Source organism: Phascolarctos cinereus, unplaced genomic scaffold (assembly GCF_003287225.1).
Source record: "Phascolarctos cinereus isolate Bilbo 61053 unplaced genomic scaffold, phaCin_HiC Scaffold_2;HRSCAF=192, whole genome shotgun sequence".
In the NCBI taxonomy this organism is placed as follows: domain Eukaryota; kingdom Metazoa; phylum Chordata; class Mammalia; order Diprotodontia; family Phascolarctidae; genus Phascolarctos; species Phascolarctos cinereus.
This window is the reverse complement of record NW_027555625.1, coordinates 89,526,242-89,545,077: the sequence shown is the minus strand read 5'-3', so window position 1 is coordinate 89,545,077 and position 18,836 is coordinate 89,526,242. Positions and strand designations below refer to the sequence as shown.

The following is an 18,836-nucleotide window of genomic DNA, read 5'->3' as shown; positions in this document are numbered from 1 at the left end:
ATAAGACTCCTTCCCACTTTTCCCCCCAAATTAAAAAAAAATCAATTTTTCTGTGTTCTTGACAGGTTACATACCAGAGGCTGATCGCTGCTTATTGTAATAAAGGAGATATTGAAGGTGCCAGGTATGACTTCACGTATTCATTTGTGTGATAGAACTTTTTTTAAATTGGGGCGAGATCACATAAAATTACTATGAAAACTCTACAGTTTGAATTGTCCAGGAACAATTTAAAAGATCTTTGGGAACATGGCAGACAATATAATCCTTACACCAAAGGAAAATCAAGTATTAGTCTGTAATAGGCATTTTGGCCTCAAGGTATGTTCATTTTTGTTTTGTTGTGTTTTGTTGTGGTGAGGCAGCTGGGGCTAAGGGAATTACAGAGTCACACAGCTAGTGAGTGGTATGTGTCTGAGGCTGATTTGAACTCAGGTCCTCCTGACCCCCGGGCCCGTGCTCTATCAACTGTGCCACCTAGCTACCCCTGTATATTCATTTTTGAGGCTAGTGTTTTACAGGGGTGGGGAACTGCACAGAACAAATCCCCTTAATAAAAGGCTTTGTTCTGTAAAACTTGGACTCGGACGAAAGGCCACACTCAAGGATGTAGATGGCCACATGTGGCCTTGAGGCTGCAGGTTCCCCACCCTTAGTTTAGGATTACCCGTCCATCTCATTGTAATTTGTTGTCTAGGAAGAAAACTTAGCTACTTGGGAGATTCCATTTGTCCATGGACTGTACTTTTTAAGTACCATCCCATGCAAGCCAGCTGTATTTTTTCAAAAAAAATTATCTTGCTTTGTTATTACCTTTCTTTCCAAACATATCTCTCCTTTACTGGTGCCAAGAGATCTATCCTTTGTTCATGAATAAAGAAAGTAATGTGAAAACATCACAGCGTACTGCCCCTTCTGATAACTGTAAATTCAGGGTTTCCGCCCCTAGGCCTTTACCTCTGAACTTTTACTTTTTCAGCTTTTCCCGTTTTTCAGGATGACTGTACTGTTCAGTTGCTGTTCTTTCCATTCCCATTGTTGTCATTGTTTGTGTTGCTTCCTGGTTTTGCCTGTTGCTCTTTGCTTCAAGATGGGAGAGCTCTGGTTACCAGTAGTTCATCTATCAAACAAAAGTGGCTCTGGAATCTGAGGACGTGGATTTATTTAAGTTCTGTCTCTGAGACTGATTACCTGTTGGACCAAGGGCTAGTCATGTCACCTCCCAAGCCATCTATAGAATGAGGGGTTTGGGACTCTGTGATACTTTCCATGAGCTAGTTCTTTGCTAATAGATGTAACTCCTTTTTTTTTTTTTTTGGTTAAGCAGTGGGGTTAAGTGACTTGCCCAGGGTCACACAGCTAGGAAGTGTTGTGTATTTGAGGCTGGATTTGAACTCAGGTCCTCCTGAATTCAGGGCCGGTGCTCTGTCCACTTCGCCACCTCGCTGCCCCAGTTCTTTGCTAATAGAAAAAGCCCTTTGCCTCATCCTCAATTTTCACTAAATTGGTCCTCTGTTGGCTAGTAAATTTGACTAGTAAAACAGATAATCACTTTGGAAATACTTTTATATTATCATTTAAGAAGTTTTTTTTAAGGATTAATCGTAACTATGGCAAAGACCATTATTGCATTATAATTTTTCTGATTAACATCATTTCTCTATCTTTCAGCAAGATTCTTGGATTTATGAAGACAAAGGATCTTCCAGTCACTGAAATAGTATTCAGTACCCTTGTTACAGGGCATGCAAGATCTGGGTAATATAAAATAAGCTATTTTAACTGTTTAATGACATAACAATCCAAAACCTTAACTCTTCATCTCCTTGAAGTCTGAATTATCTTCTGAGAAAGAATGCATACATCATTTCCATTACCCTTGGCCTACTTCCATTAAATTAAATCTTAATACAGAATTAATTTCTGTTTCAAGTATTGAGATTCACCCAATTTATCTATGTGAGGTACTTAATTGGTTAGTTCCTGAAAATGTTAAAAAGTTACTTACGTGGTGATCGTATTCTCAGAAAAGGTAAGTTTGGTTCCAAGAGTAGTTTATCAGGTTAAATCAGTCCTACCTGAATATCCCTTTAATTATTTGATCATTTGTAAAAGTTCATTAAAATAATGAGGTTTTTTAATTTATCCTATTTATCTTGATATTGCAGAAACAGGACTGTGATTATATACATTTAAGCTTTAGAACATTGTATTGATACATACAAGTTACTTTTTATTTGAATCTCACATGTAAGATAATAAAACAATTTTAGACCAGTATAAGCAGACTTGTTTAAATAGGGATGTCTTTTAAAAATCTTTCAAATAATTTGCAGGGATATGCAAAATGCAGAAAACATTCTTTCAGTGATGAGAGAAGCAGGAATCGAGCCTGGTCCAGATACTTATTTGGCATTATTGAATGCATATGCTGAGAAAGGAGACATTGATCATGTTAAACAGGTACGAATTAAGCAGTATTAATAATACATTGAAGAAATTTTTTTTATAACATATAACATTAAATTGATTATTTAAGAAAGCGAGATAGTAGAAGTGGAATTTATTCCCATTTTACCATCTGAAACATTCTCCAGTGGTCAGAATTATTTAGGGAGAATTGTGTATTATTTAGCAACTTAATGTTATCTTAACATCTCATGGCTATATTCCTGAAATTAAATAGATTCTTTTTAATGTAACAATGATAATTTTTATCTTTAGAAATGGTGATTATTTTAGTTTTGGAAAAGAAAACCTTTTAAATTTAAATATGCATGAATGCCTTAACTTTTATTATCTTGGAACTGTCTACAGACTTTGGAAATGATGGAGAAGACTGATAACTACCTTATGGACAGAGACTTAATGCAAATTATCTTTAGCTTCAGCAAGGCTGGATATCCTCAATATGTCTCCGAAATTTTGGAACGCATGAAATATGAAAGAAGATATATTCCAGGTTGATTTTTTTAAAAGATATGTCATAGTTGATAAAAATTTGAACCGTATCTTTTAATGTTATGGGGGAAAAACTTTTTCCTAAAAGTATCTCAGTCTAAGCTGTGGTTAATGGCATAGGAAACTAGAAGCCAACATATAAAAGTAGCTTCAATTTTAAATAAACTTATATTTAGATAAATTTTTTTAAGTGGATGTTTTAATTTAGAGATGTTTTCTTTGACTTCAGTTGTTTTTTTTTTTAAAAGGTAGATGTATGCGATCTGTATCTTTGAATTGTTATGTTTTCTGGATGATAATCAGTTTTCCAATGCTGCAAATTAGTCTTGAATGTGAGACTGTGGTTCAAAGGGATAACTTAAGTGGTAGCTGAACTGTAATGCTATTTAATTTACAGCAAGTACATTATCTGTGTTTATTTTCTAGATGTGATGAACCTCTGTCTGAGTTTAGTGACGGAAAGATTGGAAGATGTAGCAATGCAAATTTTAGTGTCATGTCCAAAAACACTCCTGGAGAATGCTCACGAAAATGCTTCTAACCTAAACAACTTTGGCAATTTTTTTTTGCAACATTGTGTCACCATGAATACGGTATTCAGTTCCTTCTGTACTTCCTGAAATTTGCTATTTAGAACCGAATTACACATGAAAAAAAATAGGCTTTGAGAAAATTTTGAAGCTCTAAGGATTTTGTGATGAGTCTATGATATTACCAGTAGAGACTTTTTCCTTCGCACTGTTTTTGAAAAAAATATTGGGGTATTTGCAGAAGATGAGAGAAGACTGACAAAATGTATTCATTTTCTTTTAGCCCTTCAACAAGTTGGAAGAATTTTGTGAAAAGTTAAAAGAAGAGAAGCTGCATGTTACCCCTTTACAGTTCACGTTGTACTGTGCTCTGAAAGCCAAGAAAACAGGTATTCCATTCTTAAATTGAAAAAAATGTAGTAGATTTTATCTTGAAATAGTCTTTATAATATTCCCTGTTTCTTTCCAGCTTTGGCAACTGACCTCATGAAGGCAATGAAGGAACAGAAAGCTCCTGTCAGACCACACTATTTTTGGCCATTGCTAACTGGACATCAGAAAGATAAAAATATTCAAGGTTAGCTGTTTTATTTACTTGTTTGCTAAAGGCATAATAATTCAGTAACTCATTTTGAAAGGTTATCACTACTTGGAGCATCTGTACAAGCCTAATTAAATTCTTTCGTGATAACTGTTCAGAGTAGAAGAATTTCTTTTGGACATATGAGAATGTTTACTCTCATACAGGTTTCTCTGAATCATTTTTTAAAACAACATATGGTTTTAAATTTCATTTATTTTACTTATTAGTCTTTAATTTTTGAATTCAGATTCATAATGAAAGCATAATGACACAAAATAGTATGCATTATTAACTTTTAAAATGAAGTCTTTTCATTCTTGCTATTACAGTCTCTATAAAATTAAATATTTATAGATGCTTTCAAAGTAAAGCCACATCCCAAGTTTAGGTTTCACTAAAACAACTGAGAAGCTTAATAGTTTTCTTTGTGAAACATCTTTTTTTCCCCCCCTTTTAACTGATGAGGTACATTTGAGCTTGGTTACAGTAATAGAAAAGGCAGGGAAACTCCTGTTGCCAGATAAGTGATCGTGACCTGACAGCGTGCTGATTGAAGAGCAGAAATGCAATCTTTCGGGTCCTTAAGTACATTTGAGCATTTAGCACACTTTTCCCTGTTACACATGGGATGTCTATGGGCTATGAATAAGAATGGAACAAATATTAAATTTTAGAGTACAGTATCTAATTCTTTGGTTTGCGTTATTGGTAATTCAGAAAGAGTAGTCTCATAAAAAGATGCTTTTAACAGAAGTACTTTCCCCTTGGGGAAACAAAAAATGGTCTTTTCCCTCTTATCTCACAGTATAATGTGCTCTAGAATGAGATGCGGAGTTGTTAGTGTGACATTGGGTGACAAACAAAACGCACAAACACAAAAAAAGTGCTTTTAGCAGACTGTTCATATTGCAATTTTATTTTAAATATACAGTTGTGTTCGGGCTTAGAAGAAATGCTGTAACAAGTATTCCCTAATTGTTTCTGACTATAAAAGTCTCTAAATCCTTTTTAGAAAGATCTTTGTGAAAACCATATGCAGTTTTATTAACTCTTTGCATATCTTCTAGTTCTGAAACTCTAGGTCACCTATAACCTCATGTTTCTGAGATAGAAAGTTAGTATCATTCCGTGAAAACTTTGCTTCCTATATTATCTATCTGATTTGGTCTTTTAAAAACAACCTTCAAATATGTTTTTTGTTTTTATGATTATCAAATCCTAAAATATATTTGATAACTGTTGTTGAAATGTTTAAGTGATTAGTCAGTGAAGTCTTTGCTCTCCTGAACAAGACCCAGGGTTAAATCACTGTAGGTAGGTGAGCGGATAAATATGTTCAGGGACCTACTTTCTGTCAGACGTCACTTTTCTTCGTTTGTAGTTTATGCTAGCATCCCCTGAAAGAGGTTTTAGTTGTATCCAGGCCCAATTAAATCTAAAATCAAAGATCTGATCTTACTGGCAACAAACCCACTTACTACTTAGTGGAGAACTCAACTCTTGAGGACTTTGTTAAGGTTTAGTGAGATTCAGTGATTTGCCTGTGATCCCACAGCTATAAATGTTAAAGGCAAAATTTGAACCCACATCTCCCTAACTCCCTAGTGTAGGGTATAGTACCATAGAATCATATAATTGGATGGGACTCTAGAAATTATCTAATTCATTTCATAAATGAGAAAAGTGTGACTCTCCCAACTTGAGTGCGATGGCTGTTTGAGGTCTCTTATCTTGCCTAGTAATGGCTGGCTGTGTTCTGGTTCTTACTTCTTTTTTCCTATCGTGTAATCTAATTGTGTTAAGCAATACTATTTTTACTTTACAATAAGCTCTACCTATAAGAGTATGGAGAAAAATTTAATCCTTTCCTCTCCCCGCCTCTCCCCCCCCCCGGCCAATTATTCATGTGATTGTCAGTGATGTCAGTCTTTAGAACTCTAGACTTCTTTTTTTAGAGATTCCTCTGTGTGTGTATGTATGTGCTCTTTTTTTTTTTTGCCTTTAGTTATTTTTACCAATGACAGGATCTATAACTACACTTTTTCTTAATATTAAGAGAAAATTCATTTTAACTAATACAGTAAATAAATTGTTCTTGCAGATAAGCTGAATAAGTGTTGTTCTTTGCTGTGTTCTTTACTTCCTGAAGCCAACATGCGTGTGTGCGTGCGTGCACGCTCGCTCCCCCCGCCACCCACCCACACACTCAAATAATTTAAATGAGATTCAGTTTTGGTTGAGGGAAAGGTATACATCTGAATAGAAAACTACAAAAAACAGATATTGTTGAGAAGTAACTTGAAATCACCAAATAAAGTATCTCAAGGTTGCCAGGAAACTGACTACACATATCCCACTGAAGCGTAAGCAAATTTGAAAGCATTCTGGCTTTTTAACCTCCAATTTCAGACAGGTCGTGGTGTTTTTTCTTAGTACTTTTGTCTTCTATAGCACAAATACAAAAATCCCCATAAACCTAGCTTATTTCACTGTTCGGTTTTTGAGGATGAATAAAAACTAAAACCAACCAAACTAATTTAGGATCAGGATGCATTGTAGAATTGTAAAATGAATATGAAAGGTGAGAACTTAATGACATAAAGAATTATTCTTACATACGTGAAGATACAGGGAATTGACCTTTACAGAAAGTGAAGAACAGTGCTTAATGATGATGATGATTGCAGTTTCAGGACCAGGTTGTTGCTATCATAAATTACAAAAGGGTTATCCTCAAGGAGTTCAAACTTAACAGTCATTGCAGATGAATTCAGGGAAATGATCAGAAACTTTGCACTACGGATTGTAAAAAATTGAGCACCTAGCAATAAATCACCTGATAGCTAGAATTATACATCAGAAGTTCACTGTCTTTCATGGACTTACAAATCTCCATAGTGAAAATATAGACCTAGAAGTGTGTTAGAGAACTCAACCAGCAGCTATAGTTCAATCTCCATAGTGAAAATATAGACCTAGAAGTGTGTTAGAGAACTCAACCAGCAGCTGTACTGGAACTATAGCAGTATCTATTGCCAATGATTACAGTATTATATTGAGTCATAAGTTTTAAGAACAGCACTTTCAATATTACTCACATTCATTGCCACACGGAGGGGAGGGGGCAGCTGTGTGAATGCTTTCCAAATACAGAGATCTAGCAGAGGAGAGCAAAGAATGTCCGAGATAAACAAGATGAGCACATAATCAGTTATCCAGCCTGCTCCTGGAATTGCAGCAAAGGTACTTTCAGTTAGTCTACAAAGGATGAGCTCACATACTTGTGAATACAAAAATTAATTATTTCATCTACCCTTGCAGTATTCTGTAGAACATTAAATGTGCAAGAATAATAAGACAGTTATTTGTCCCAGCACCATTTCTATTTTAATCTCATGAAGAAAAGTGAGAATGAGATCAAAATAACAGCATTTAGTTCATCTGAGAGTTAATAGTTTGCAAAATTCCTTACGTGCAAAATCTTAGTTGGACAAGTCATACCTTATCCAAAATTTGTTTAAATGAAAAAGTATTTTGATAGGCAATGAAAACTCAGTTATATTTTCTGTGTCTACTTTGAATCAATTTTAGTAACCCTTTTAAAGAGATATGTTTTTGGATAAGAGTACTAAAAAGATGTTTTCCCCACATTGATAAAGGGATGCTGTGTTGTATAGTGGGAAGAGGAACTGTGAGATTAAAATGAAAAAATTGAAATCAAAAATATAAAAAGTACACTTGTTTTTTAATTTACTAAAGGCTGGTTTCTTTCTTATTGTTCCAGAAATAGCAGGAGAGTTACATTTTATTGCACAATTTACTTGAGTGTGCTTTAAGCTATGACTGTAATAAAACTTAAATGCTTTCAATTGGTTTTTGTTGTTAACAGTTTATCGTTATGCTGATCTGTTAGCCGTACTATGTCCCTTGGCCACCCTTTGTCTCAGAAATAAAAACAGCTGGCTACAAAAGACTTAACATTATTAGATATAAGTGATAGAAATATGAGCTCCCTGGAGTAGCGACTTTTTGTTGTGGTTGTTTTTTTTTATATCCAGATTATTTTTAATCTTGTTTCCTCTTATTAAATGTTTGTGATAGTTGATTCCTTATGGTTTTCAAGAGTTAATTCATTTATATAGTGTGATTTGAACTTGTAAATATTCAGTAGTATTTAGGAACATAAGTTTTATTATTTGCAAATTAAATTGCTGATTACCATGGACACACAAGATACTGATAGTTTCTGTATTTCTTTTTGTAAAGATTTTAAGAAAACTGCAAGATCTAAATTGTGTTATATGTTTGTATTCATGGGTTATCCACATCAGAATAAACACAGGTTTCTTGAAGCTAGGATAGTCAGTTTTCTCTTATGTTTTTCAGATACAGTTATGTGGACTTTTGTGCTTACGCCTGTGTTGAGAGCTAGAGTGGTTCTGCTAACCTGAATCATTTCCTACTATGAGAACTTGCTGGTTTTTTTATATTTGCCAAATTTTCAAAGTAATTTTATTTCTTACAGATATTTTGGTGGTGAAGATTTCAAAAGTGGTAGAAAAAGATAATTTTATATTTTTTGGTATTTTGAACCAAAGATAGAATCTTGTTCAAAGCATCCTTGTGCAGAGGTGCAGAATTTAATCTTTCGTATATCGTTAAGGGCTTAGAGGGAAGGCACACCATGGTGCGTTGTATAAAATATTCACCTAGGTGTCACTTTTCTTAAGTGACGCCTTGGGAAAAAGGCATAGATTTTTAAGGGAGCAATTTATGTTTGATAAATAATAAAAATAAGAATATCTTTTCGTTGTTAATTGAGAAATTGTTTCCTCTGACTTTGCTAAAGCAAAAACATAATCATGTTAGGTATAGTGATCATAAAATTTGCCAGTTCATTTTTATTTCATTCTTATGCCTGACCAGTTTTAGACAGTATTCTTAAGAATGACTGAATAGTTCTGGTAAAAGGAGGTAGACTTTTGCAATTAGGAAATAAACTTTGTTCAGAAAAATTGAAATTCTCTAAGCCTGTGTAAATGCTCAGCTTTTAAAAAGACAAATCTCTATTTCAAGAAAAAAAAGTCTTATCAAGAATTATTTAAAAACTAAGACAAACAGCATCAGGTTTAAATGCAATGAAAAAATAGTGCCTTTGGATTAAAATGCAAATTCTTCACTTTTGTTTTTTTAAAACTATGAAAAAATGAAGAGTTAAAAGCAAGTAGATTTTCCCACATGTATTCATGATAATCCTGTTTTGAAGTTTCCTTACTTTGAACATACTGAAGAAAACCTTTCCACCATCTTGTTGAGTCTACAACCCAGCTCCTTATCCCAGGAACACGGCTAAGCCCAGCGTTATATAGCCAGAGCCACTCTTTTGTCATGCTGTACATACCCTGTGAAATGCAGTTTTACTTACTTGACTTGAATACGAAGGACCTATGTGTCCTGTACATAGCAGCGCATGAAGGATTCTTGTTTTTCTTTCAAGTGGTACTTTTATATTGTTATACTTGAGTCATGAACCTGTTTTGTAATTGCAAAGGTGATTAGTGGGATGCTTGGGATTTGTCCAACTTACTGCTTCCTCTGGTTCAGTAGGACCCCCTACTAAATTCATAGTGAGAATGGAAGGAAAACTTTCTACCTAACAGTCTTGTTTTCCTTTTTCCCCATCTTGCTGTGTTTATCAAGATATTGCCAACCTTTAATTGTCTTTTTAAAAATTACGTTATGAAGATTTAAACTCCAGTATTTTTTTTAAAGGAAATTGAACTGAGTCTTTTCTGTTTTATTCCACCTGCTTTATCCCTGTTCTTTACTTCTGTATTTTTCCTTTTTTAGGCATAATTGAAATTGTCAAAAGAATGCATGAGTTGGGAGTAAATCCTGATGCTGAAACATATGGGAATTATGTCTTTCCTGCTTTTGATGATATACAGTCGGCACGTACTGTACTACAGGTGAGTCAGATATGGCTTTTGATTTTGAAATACAGATTCAAATACTTGAGCTTGAGACTTTGATCAGGCCAGCACAACCTGTGGCTCCCAGGCAGCTTGTGGCCCATGGGCATACCAAAGGATTTGGGGCGGCCTGTGAAAAATGTAGAGGATCATTGTCCCAGTCTGTCCTGTGTTCCTCAAAAAAAAAAATGGTTTAGAGAAGGTCTGGGAACCAGTTGCTGACATTCCAGTTCTATGTTTAAGGTGGTAGAGGGGCTGGTCCTTGCCTCTTGTTAGTACAGGGAGCACCTGGATCCCACACAGCTGGTTACCTTCTCTCACATTTGGAGTTTTGGAGAGTGGACCAAGCCATCAAATGGCTGAGTGACTTGGCCAAGACCACAAAGATAGACAGGGTGAGGCAGGATTCGAGCAAGGGCTTCCTGACTTCACAGCCATACTTGTAGTCATTTATAATGTCTAAAAAGCTTTTTAAATCTTTGACTTAATTATGAATATTAACTTGAAATTTATGATAAAGGCAGGATTTATGTGATAATCATTTTTTCTGCAAGTGTTTCTCCTATTCTTTTTCTCCTCTCTTCTCCATTTGTTCCCTGATGTTTATGATGGGAAAACAAAAAAACCCCAAACAAAGAAGTATTTTTCTTTCTAAACCTTTTGGGGGAAAAAAAGAAAAGGAAAAATAAATAACCATAGTCAAACAAAACAAATGCCCAATTCACTTCATCCAAAAATGCATGTCTTCTTATTCTGCTTAAGTTCATTAGTTCTCTGGGTAGCATGCTTCATCATAGGTTCCCTGGAATCGTATTTGGACATTGCATTGATCAGTATCATAAGTCTTTCCAAGTTGTTTGTCTTTTATAGTTTTGTTGTTATTGAATAAATTGTTTTCCAGGTTCTACTTACTTTACTGTGCATCAGTTCAGATGACTATTGATAGCTTGAATTTTTTCCATTGAAAACTATTTGTTTATATATGTTGACAATTTATCCGTTGGGGAATGTCTCTTATTCTTAAAATTTTGAACCAGTTCCTTGTATGCCTTGGAAATCATGACTTTATCAGAGAACATTGGTATTAAGCTGTTTCCCCAGTTAACTGTTTCCCTTCTAACTGTAGAAGCAAAAATTGGATTTTATATAACCAAAATTGTCTGTTATGTCTTATTTCTCCTTTACTAGATCTTGACCTTTTCCTCTATCCATCAGTGTAAAAGGAAATTTCTTCCTTGCTACTCTAATTTGTTCTTGTTATGAACTTACCAACTATATTTCATGATGCTCCATATACCTCAACCAATGTCTCCTGCTTAGTGTTTCCCATTAATGCTATACTCTCCTACTGGTGTGCCTTTGCTCATGTTACTGGATTGTCTTCTCCACATTCTGGTTCCCTTATACTAGTTGAGTTCATACCCTTTTATTCTCTAAATCTTAGCTCAAGTACCACCTCCCCCGTGACATAAACAGCCTTGTACTGGTTTTATACTTATGTATTTTTATGTTATGTTGCGTTCTTTTTATTTGTGCATTTGTCATGTTCTTTTCCTTCCCTGGATATTGTGTTAATGCAGCAGGGGCAGTGCCTTATCTAAACTTTGTCTCTCCTGGAAGGCTTTACATAGATGAGGTGCTAAGTGAAAATTGAAGTCAGATTGACTTAGGTGTGGTGAGTTGATGGCTGGTGAAATCAACACATTCATTGAGCACCTCCCATGTACTAGGTGAAATCTACTTTTTCTTAGAAAATCCCTCACATGTGATAATACAGTAAATCTTAGGCCAACAATTTGATAGAGGAGAGCTGATTCCTCTGGATTCTATATCAAGGAATGTTACATTTGTCTTTGTACCATAAATTTTATTTGAACTGCTATCAATAAATCAGGTATTAGTTTATTACATTTCCTCTACTGTTGTACTGAACTTTTAAAATCATATTGTTATCTGAAGCACAGTCATAACCACTGTAAAAGCAAGAACTTGTATAGCTTGTGTTCATTTAATAGTGCCAAGAGTACAACAGCCTTTGTATATAGTATAGTAAGTGTCCCCTGTGAGTACTTGGTTCCTTCAGTAATTCAACAAACTAATATTTATTGTCTAGTGGGTATGAAGCACTGCTGTAAATGTTGGGTATAATGAAAAACTTTATATGTACTGCCTCTGCCTCTGGACTTTAATAGGAGAGACATGACATGTAATAGAAATAACTAGAAGACAAAGTGATATATAAGCACACGAACAGTGTAAACCAGAAAATAGAGAAAACCTCAGTGTGTATTCTGAGAATACTGAGTCGTAGAGTTTGACAGAAGCGTGGCGTATGTAGAGACAAATGGTATAAGAGCAGACTGCAAAGGATATTCCAGATTATGGAGGACCTTGAATTTGAACTTGATTGAGTAGGTAATGGGGAACCATCAAAATCTTTGAGCAAAATAAGAAATATTAGCCTTGTCGTACTGTCAGTTAGCCAGCCAGCCAATATTTATTAAGCACCTACTATGTGTCAGGCACTGTGCTAAGCACCAAGGACACAAAACGAGCCAAAGACAGTCCTGCCCTCAAGTTCCTAACAACTTAATGGGGAGACAGCAAGGAAATAATTAAAAGGGGAAAGGTACTAGAATTAAACGGTGTTGGGAAAGGCATCCTGTGGAAAATGGTATTTTAATTGGAATATAAAGGAAGCCAAGGAAATTAGTCGTCAGCAGAGGAGAGAGAGCATTCCAGGTATGGAAAGAAAATCCCCAGAATCAAGTGATGGAATATCCTGTTTATGGAACAGTCAGGAGGGAGGCCAGTGTCACTGGATTGAAAAGTATATGGCAGGGAGTGTAAAGTATAAGAAGACTGGAAAAGTAGAATAGGACTAGATTTTGAACAACCAGTAAAGGATTTTGTATTTGATCCTGAAGGTAATAGGGAGCTGCTGGACTATTGGGGGGGGAGGGGCTGGTGACAGGGTTAGTGATTTAGGAAAATCACTTTGGGGACTGAATAGAGAATGGATTGGAGTTAGGAGACACTTAAAATTTTGAACCACTTCTTTGTATGTCTTGGAAATAAGGACTTTATCAGAGAACCTTGGTATTAAGATATTTCCCCAGTTAACTGTTTCCCTTCTAACTGTAGCAGCAAAAATTGGATTTTATGTAATCAAAATTGCCTGTTTTAATCTTATTTCTCCTTTGTTTGATCTTGACCCTTTTCCTCAAAATGTAGAGGTGAATGGTATAAGAGCAGGTTGCAAAGGATATTCTAAGCTGATCCACCAGCAGGTTACTGTAGTAATGCAGGTGTGAGATGATAGAGACCTGCACCGGAGTAGTGGCAGTATCAGAGGGGAGAAGAAGTCATATTTGAAGAGATGTTGCAAATGTAAAATCAACAGGCCTTGGCAACAGATTGGATATGGGGGACAAGAGGGAGTTAGGAATTGAGAATAACACCTAGAATCAGAGCCTGAGTTACTGGGAAGATGGTGTTGCTTTCTACAACAATAAGGAAGCTGTGGGGCAGAGCTTGGAGTCTTTAGGGGGGAAAGTAATTAATTCAGTTTTGGACATGTTGAATTAAAAGTATTTACTGGACATCCAGTTCAAGATGTGAAACACAGCGGGAGATACCAGAAAGGACAGCAGAGAGTTTAGGGGTAGGAAGGTTGATTTGAAGTATAGCTGTTGTTTGTCCTTTATTTTTGAAGAGAACCATTGACATCACAAGGTGATTATTAAGTGAGGCAGAATTGCACAATGTCTTCAGCTTCATTCTCCCTTCCAAAATCATTAAGTCCAGTAACAAGACAAAAGTCAGGATGATTGGTGATGGCCCAGGACACAGTGGGATCTTTGATGTTTGACCAAGCTCTAAGCTCTCCATAGCACCTACTTCAGCTGCCTTCATGACTGTTGGAACAAATTATTCACATCCACCTATTCCACCTACAGGGAAGTCTTCACATGCTTGTGGTAGACATGCTCCTTATTCACCAATAGGTTTGAAGCCACCCTCAATCTGGTGTAGTCTGTCCACCAAGACATTTACCAGGGTGTGGCTGCTGTACATGCTACAGCTTCTTGGAGCCACTGGTGAGAATTAGGTGACCAGTTGGACACTCAAAAGTGGATGAGCACCCCTAGAAAAGAGGTTGGCAAAACTTTATGCCAGTGGTGCTAGTAGTCCCTTAACACCCTTTACACCTCTTATGGTTCATCAGCATAGAGATGGTAATTAAATCCATGGGAGCTGACAAGATCACCAAGTGAAGTAGTATAGAGAGAGACAAGAAAAGGGCCCAGGACAGAGCTTTAATGGACACCTACAGTCAGGGGATATGATCTGGATGGGGATCCAGCAAAGAATATTTGAGAAGGAGTGGTCAGATACATAGGAGGAGAACCAGGAGGGAGTGTTGTTCCCAAAAGCTAAAGAGAAGAAAGTGTTAGGAGGAAAGGACAATCGGCAGTATCAGGCTTCAGAGAGATAGAGGAAAATGAGGATTGAGAAAGGCCATTGAGTTTGGCAGTTGGTGACTTTGTGGGGAGCTGTTTTAGTGGAATGATGAGATCAGAAGCCAAATTGTCAAGAGTTGAAAGTGAGAGGAGAGAAAAGATAGGTACCTATTGTAGATGTCCTTTTCAAGGAGTTTAGCTATACAGGGTAGAAGAGATACAGGATGATAACAGGGATGGCAGGGGTTGTTAGCAGGGATGACATGAGAGTTTTTTGAGAATGGAGGAGACAAGGGCATGTTTATGGGCAGCAGAGAAGGAGCCATTAGATAAGGAGAGATTGAAAATAAGCGATAGAGTGGAGGTGACAGGAGGGCAGTCTGTTGTAAGAGAAAGGAAAGAATGGGATTGTTCTAGCAGAGAGGAGTCTTGGTTAGGAGGAAAGCTACCTCATCATGTAAGACAGGAATTAAGGAGATGGTGGCAGAAGGCGTATGAATGATTTGAAATAAAGAAGGGTAGAAGAGGTGACTTACCTGATAGGAAGGGAAGAGTTAGATCCACAAAAGATTTAAGGTGGGATGAAAATTTTGTTTTTTGTTTTTTGTTTTTTTGTTTGTTTGTTTGTTTGGTTTTTTGGCTAGGCAGTGGGGTTAAGTGACTTGCCCAGGGTCACACAGCTAGTAAGTGTTATGTGTCTGAGGCTGAATTTGAATTCAGGTCCTTCTGAATTCAGGGCCAGTGCTCTATCCACTGCGCCACCTAGCTGCCCTGGGATGAAAATTTTGGAAGAACTATTGTGGAGAATAGGGGTGTGAAACCTGTAGCCTGGAGGCCACATGTGGCTTTCTAGGTCCTTGGGTGCAGCCTTTTGACTGAGTCCAAGTTTTACAGAATAAGTCCTTTTTATTAAAGGGTTAAGGGGCCATACATGGCCTTGAGTTGCAGGTTCCTCACTCCTGGGATAGCGTGTTGATAAGGGAGGTATAGTAGGATTGCCTAGCAACTGTGAGGGCCCAGTTGAGGTTGGGTAACAAATATGTAGTGGATTGAGTTAGAATGGTTGTGTGATTTACTCTGCCTTAGTTCTTAGTGGACAGCGGGAGTCATCCAAGGCTGAGGCTTGACAGGGCACGATCAGCTACTGATAAGGGGGCTACAGACTCAAGATGAGGATAGTGTAGAGTTGAATCGGTTCACCAGGGCTTCAAGATGGGGAAAAAGGAGAGAGTGGCTAATGCAAGGGAGAGAGAATTGAGGGGTCAAGGAATCCACAGTGTAGGTGAAGGGTGGTGTTTGGTAAGGGAAGGCAGAAGGAAAGGTCAGAAATCGATAGATTATGGTCAGGTAAGGAGATTTTGAAATTAGTACATTTGTGGGTGATGGCAAGATCAGGAGTTATAACTATCTTTGTGACTAAGGTGAGATGCAGGAGTAGGTCATGAGAAGTGAGTAAGTTGACAAACTGAGTAGTTTAAGCTATTTGAAGAGTCAGAATCATGAGGTATATTGAAGTCCCATAGCATGAAGGCAGGAGTTTTGGAGAAGAGAGAAATTGTGAGCCATGTACTGAACTCATTGAGGAAAGGAGAGTTACCTGGAGGTCTGTAGAAAACAGCCACCAAGATTTTGATTGGGCTATAGAAATGAATAACGCTAACCTCAAAGGAAGAAAGATTACTGAAAGAACCTAGACCATAGAAGTGGCAGTGAGGAGCGAAAGGATAGATGGGCAATTAATGGGTTGCAAGCAGGAATAAAGTACACGCGGGAAAGATACGTTGGGAAAAATCCATGTGCTGCACATTGACAAATGTATGTTGTCATATAGGTACCAAGACTAGTGAAGCCACAGTTTACAGTATAGTTGAAGATAAATTTTTAAAAAATAACAGTTCTAATACTTGTCACATAAGTACATTAAAGAAATCCAAAACAAAGTGGATGAAATGTGAGGGGCAAGTTGAGTATTAATGGGATTGAATTGGGTAGGTTAGGGATTAGGCTGCATGGAGCAGGTGACTTTGGAGCTGGTTATTGCTATTTATTTTTCTTTGCCTTAGGAGAACCAGATCTTGTATTTAAAAGTTCAGCGAAATATTGGGCAAATCCAAATTAAGTAAATAAATAAAGTAAATAAATTATTCAATGTTAAATTGTTATATTATTCACATCCTTTCCCTCAGCAATAGAATTTCGATAAGATTTTTTGAATGCCATCATTACACAAGTTTTCTATTAGATCCCTAATGGGAGGTATAATCATTGTCTATAGAAGTCTCCATTGTCTACAGGTGTATGTATTGCAGTAACTTTTTGCCTCACCTTTGATAAAGGACATATTCTAATCCCCTCAGTAGCCCTCATAAAGAGAAAGCCTCTATCATGAATGTAATTTCAAGGTAAGTGGTAAGTAACCTCCCATATATAAGAATCCTAGATCGAGAGAACTCTTATTTTTGTTGAACTCTGTATTCATTGGTTAAATGCCTAGTTCAATTACATGTTAAAGAGTTGGTCTAATAAATTTCCCTTCTATTTGGGAAATTGTGTATTGTGGATTGAAGTGTTATAAATAATAGGGTGGTGTGAAGAGCTGGAGAAGTGTTCTTTGTTGTTAACTAAGAAAACTAATTTGTTCATAAATACTCATGTCCATAGGAAAATGGGTGTCCAGTTAATGAGGACATACTGCTTCTAGCTGAATTGAGGAATGAAGCAGTAAATGGAAACCTTGAACATGTCTTATCAATATGTAAGTATTCTGTTTTTCCATAACAAATGTGACATCCTGTAAATTGCTGTAAGGCAGTTGTTTCCTTAAGTTAAAGTTAATGTATCTAGGGTACTTCATTCTTCTCTATAGCATGCAGTATTAAGTAATGCAAAAGAACACTGGACAAAGAAAAGAGTGGGTCTCTTTGAGTACCACCACTTACTTACTCAGTGATTTATCTTGAACTGTTCACTGCAGATTTCTGAGCCTGAGTTTTCTTCATTTAAGAAAAATAGAGAGGCCTCAGACATTTGACGCTTACTAGCGGTGTGACCCTAGGCAAGTCACTTAACCCCGTTGCCTAGCCAAAAAAAAAAGAAAAGAAAAAAGAAAAGTAGTTATTTGTGTCATCTAAAAGCAAGGAAGGATAACCTGTCCTGTTAGATCCTATGATTTGTTATTAAACACTTAAGAGCAGACAACTCTTGAAAATGATTTTTTAAAAAGGTACCATACCTTCCTTGAAATAATCTAACAATGTATGAAGAAAGCTAAATGTTAATCTATAAAATGAGAACTGTACTAATAAGTTGTAAACTATGAAGTGATTTTACTTTTACTATGTATGAAACTTAGGAATGCTATGAAGTGATTTTACTTTCAATGCTCTATATGAAACAGCTTTTATTACGCAGCAGTATATTGTCTAGTAGAATTAATCACTGTTTTGAAGTTCAGTAGTTTCCCTTAGATATATTTAGTATTATTATTTTAAAAAAGATGCATTGATGTGTTTATTTTAATATAAAGTACTAGTAGAATTTCCCTATTTGTTTTTGCATGTGTTATAGTTCTTTATGTTGTCTATGCCCAAAAAAACTTGAATTCATTCTTTTCTGTTTTATAGTAAAATGTTTGGGGAGAGTTGCATGCATAGTATAAGTTGAAATGGGGACAATATGTTGTTTCTGAGTGTCAGTCAATAGAGGATGTTTAGTAACTAAGACCTTATCAGACTAATAATGTATGTACGAGATACTCTTTGATAGCTTGAAAATATATCTTACCAATAACATTTTTTTCAAAAACATTCTTAATTTTAAAAGTTTATTTTTATCAGTCATATAATCATCTTAGTGAGCAGGCATTACAGGTGTAATAATTCCATTATTCTTTTATAGTTTGCAAAATTCTTTCCTCAAAATAAGTCCATGAAGCAGGTAGCATTTTATAGAGAAAGAAACTCAAACCCAGAGAACTCAAGGTTTTTTTTGGGGGGTCACATAGTTGTAACTATTGGCAGATTTATGATTTGTACCCGTCTCCTAATTCTAAGTACAATACTCTTTTCACTATGCCTTACTATTTTTGTTAAATAAAATTTTATTGACATCTTTTGCTTTTACATCCCCTAGACTTCCCCATTTGTCTCCTTGATAGCTATCCTTTAAAAGAATTTTTTGGAAAGAAAAACAGTAAGAGAGAAATCAACAAAACTGACCAATACATTTTAAAAATGTGACATTATAAGCAGTATTCTTCATCTGCTGAGAAACCTTTACTTTCCTTCCAACCCAATCTCTGTAAAGGAGTCAAGGGAGTTGCCTTCTC

The 18,836-nt window shown here is 36.1% G+C and overlaps 1 protein-coding gene across 2 annotated transcripts in view; it reads left to right on the top strand.

The window, feature by feature from the left end:
* Window positions 1-18,836, top strand: part of LRPPRC (leucine rich pentatricopeptide repeat containing) — a 112,765-nt gene that overhangs the window by 21,557 nt on the left and 72,372 nt on the right. For both annotated transcript variants that reach the window (XM_021001242.2, XM_021001243.1), the window contains exons 5-13: window positions 66-124; window positions 1,672-1,758; window positions 2,337-2,463; window positions 2,818-2,962; window positions 3,388-3,554; window positions 3,775-3,880; window positions 3,961-4,068; window positions 9,925-10,043; window positions 17,171-17,264. In XM_021001242.2, the coding sequence (XP_020856901.1) occupies window positions 66-124; window positions 1,672-1,758; window positions 2,337-2,463; window positions 2,818-2,962; window positions 3,388-3,554; window positions 3,775-3,880; window positions 3,961-4,068; window positions 9,925-10,043; window positions 17,171-17,264 (1,012 nt within the window). The remainder of the gene's footprint in view (window positions 1-65; window positions 125-1,671; window positions 1,759-2,336; window positions 2,464-2,817; window positions 2,963-3,387; window positions 3,555-3,774; window positions 3,881-3,960; window positions 4,069-9,924; window positions 10,044-17,170; window positions 17,265-18,836) is intronic.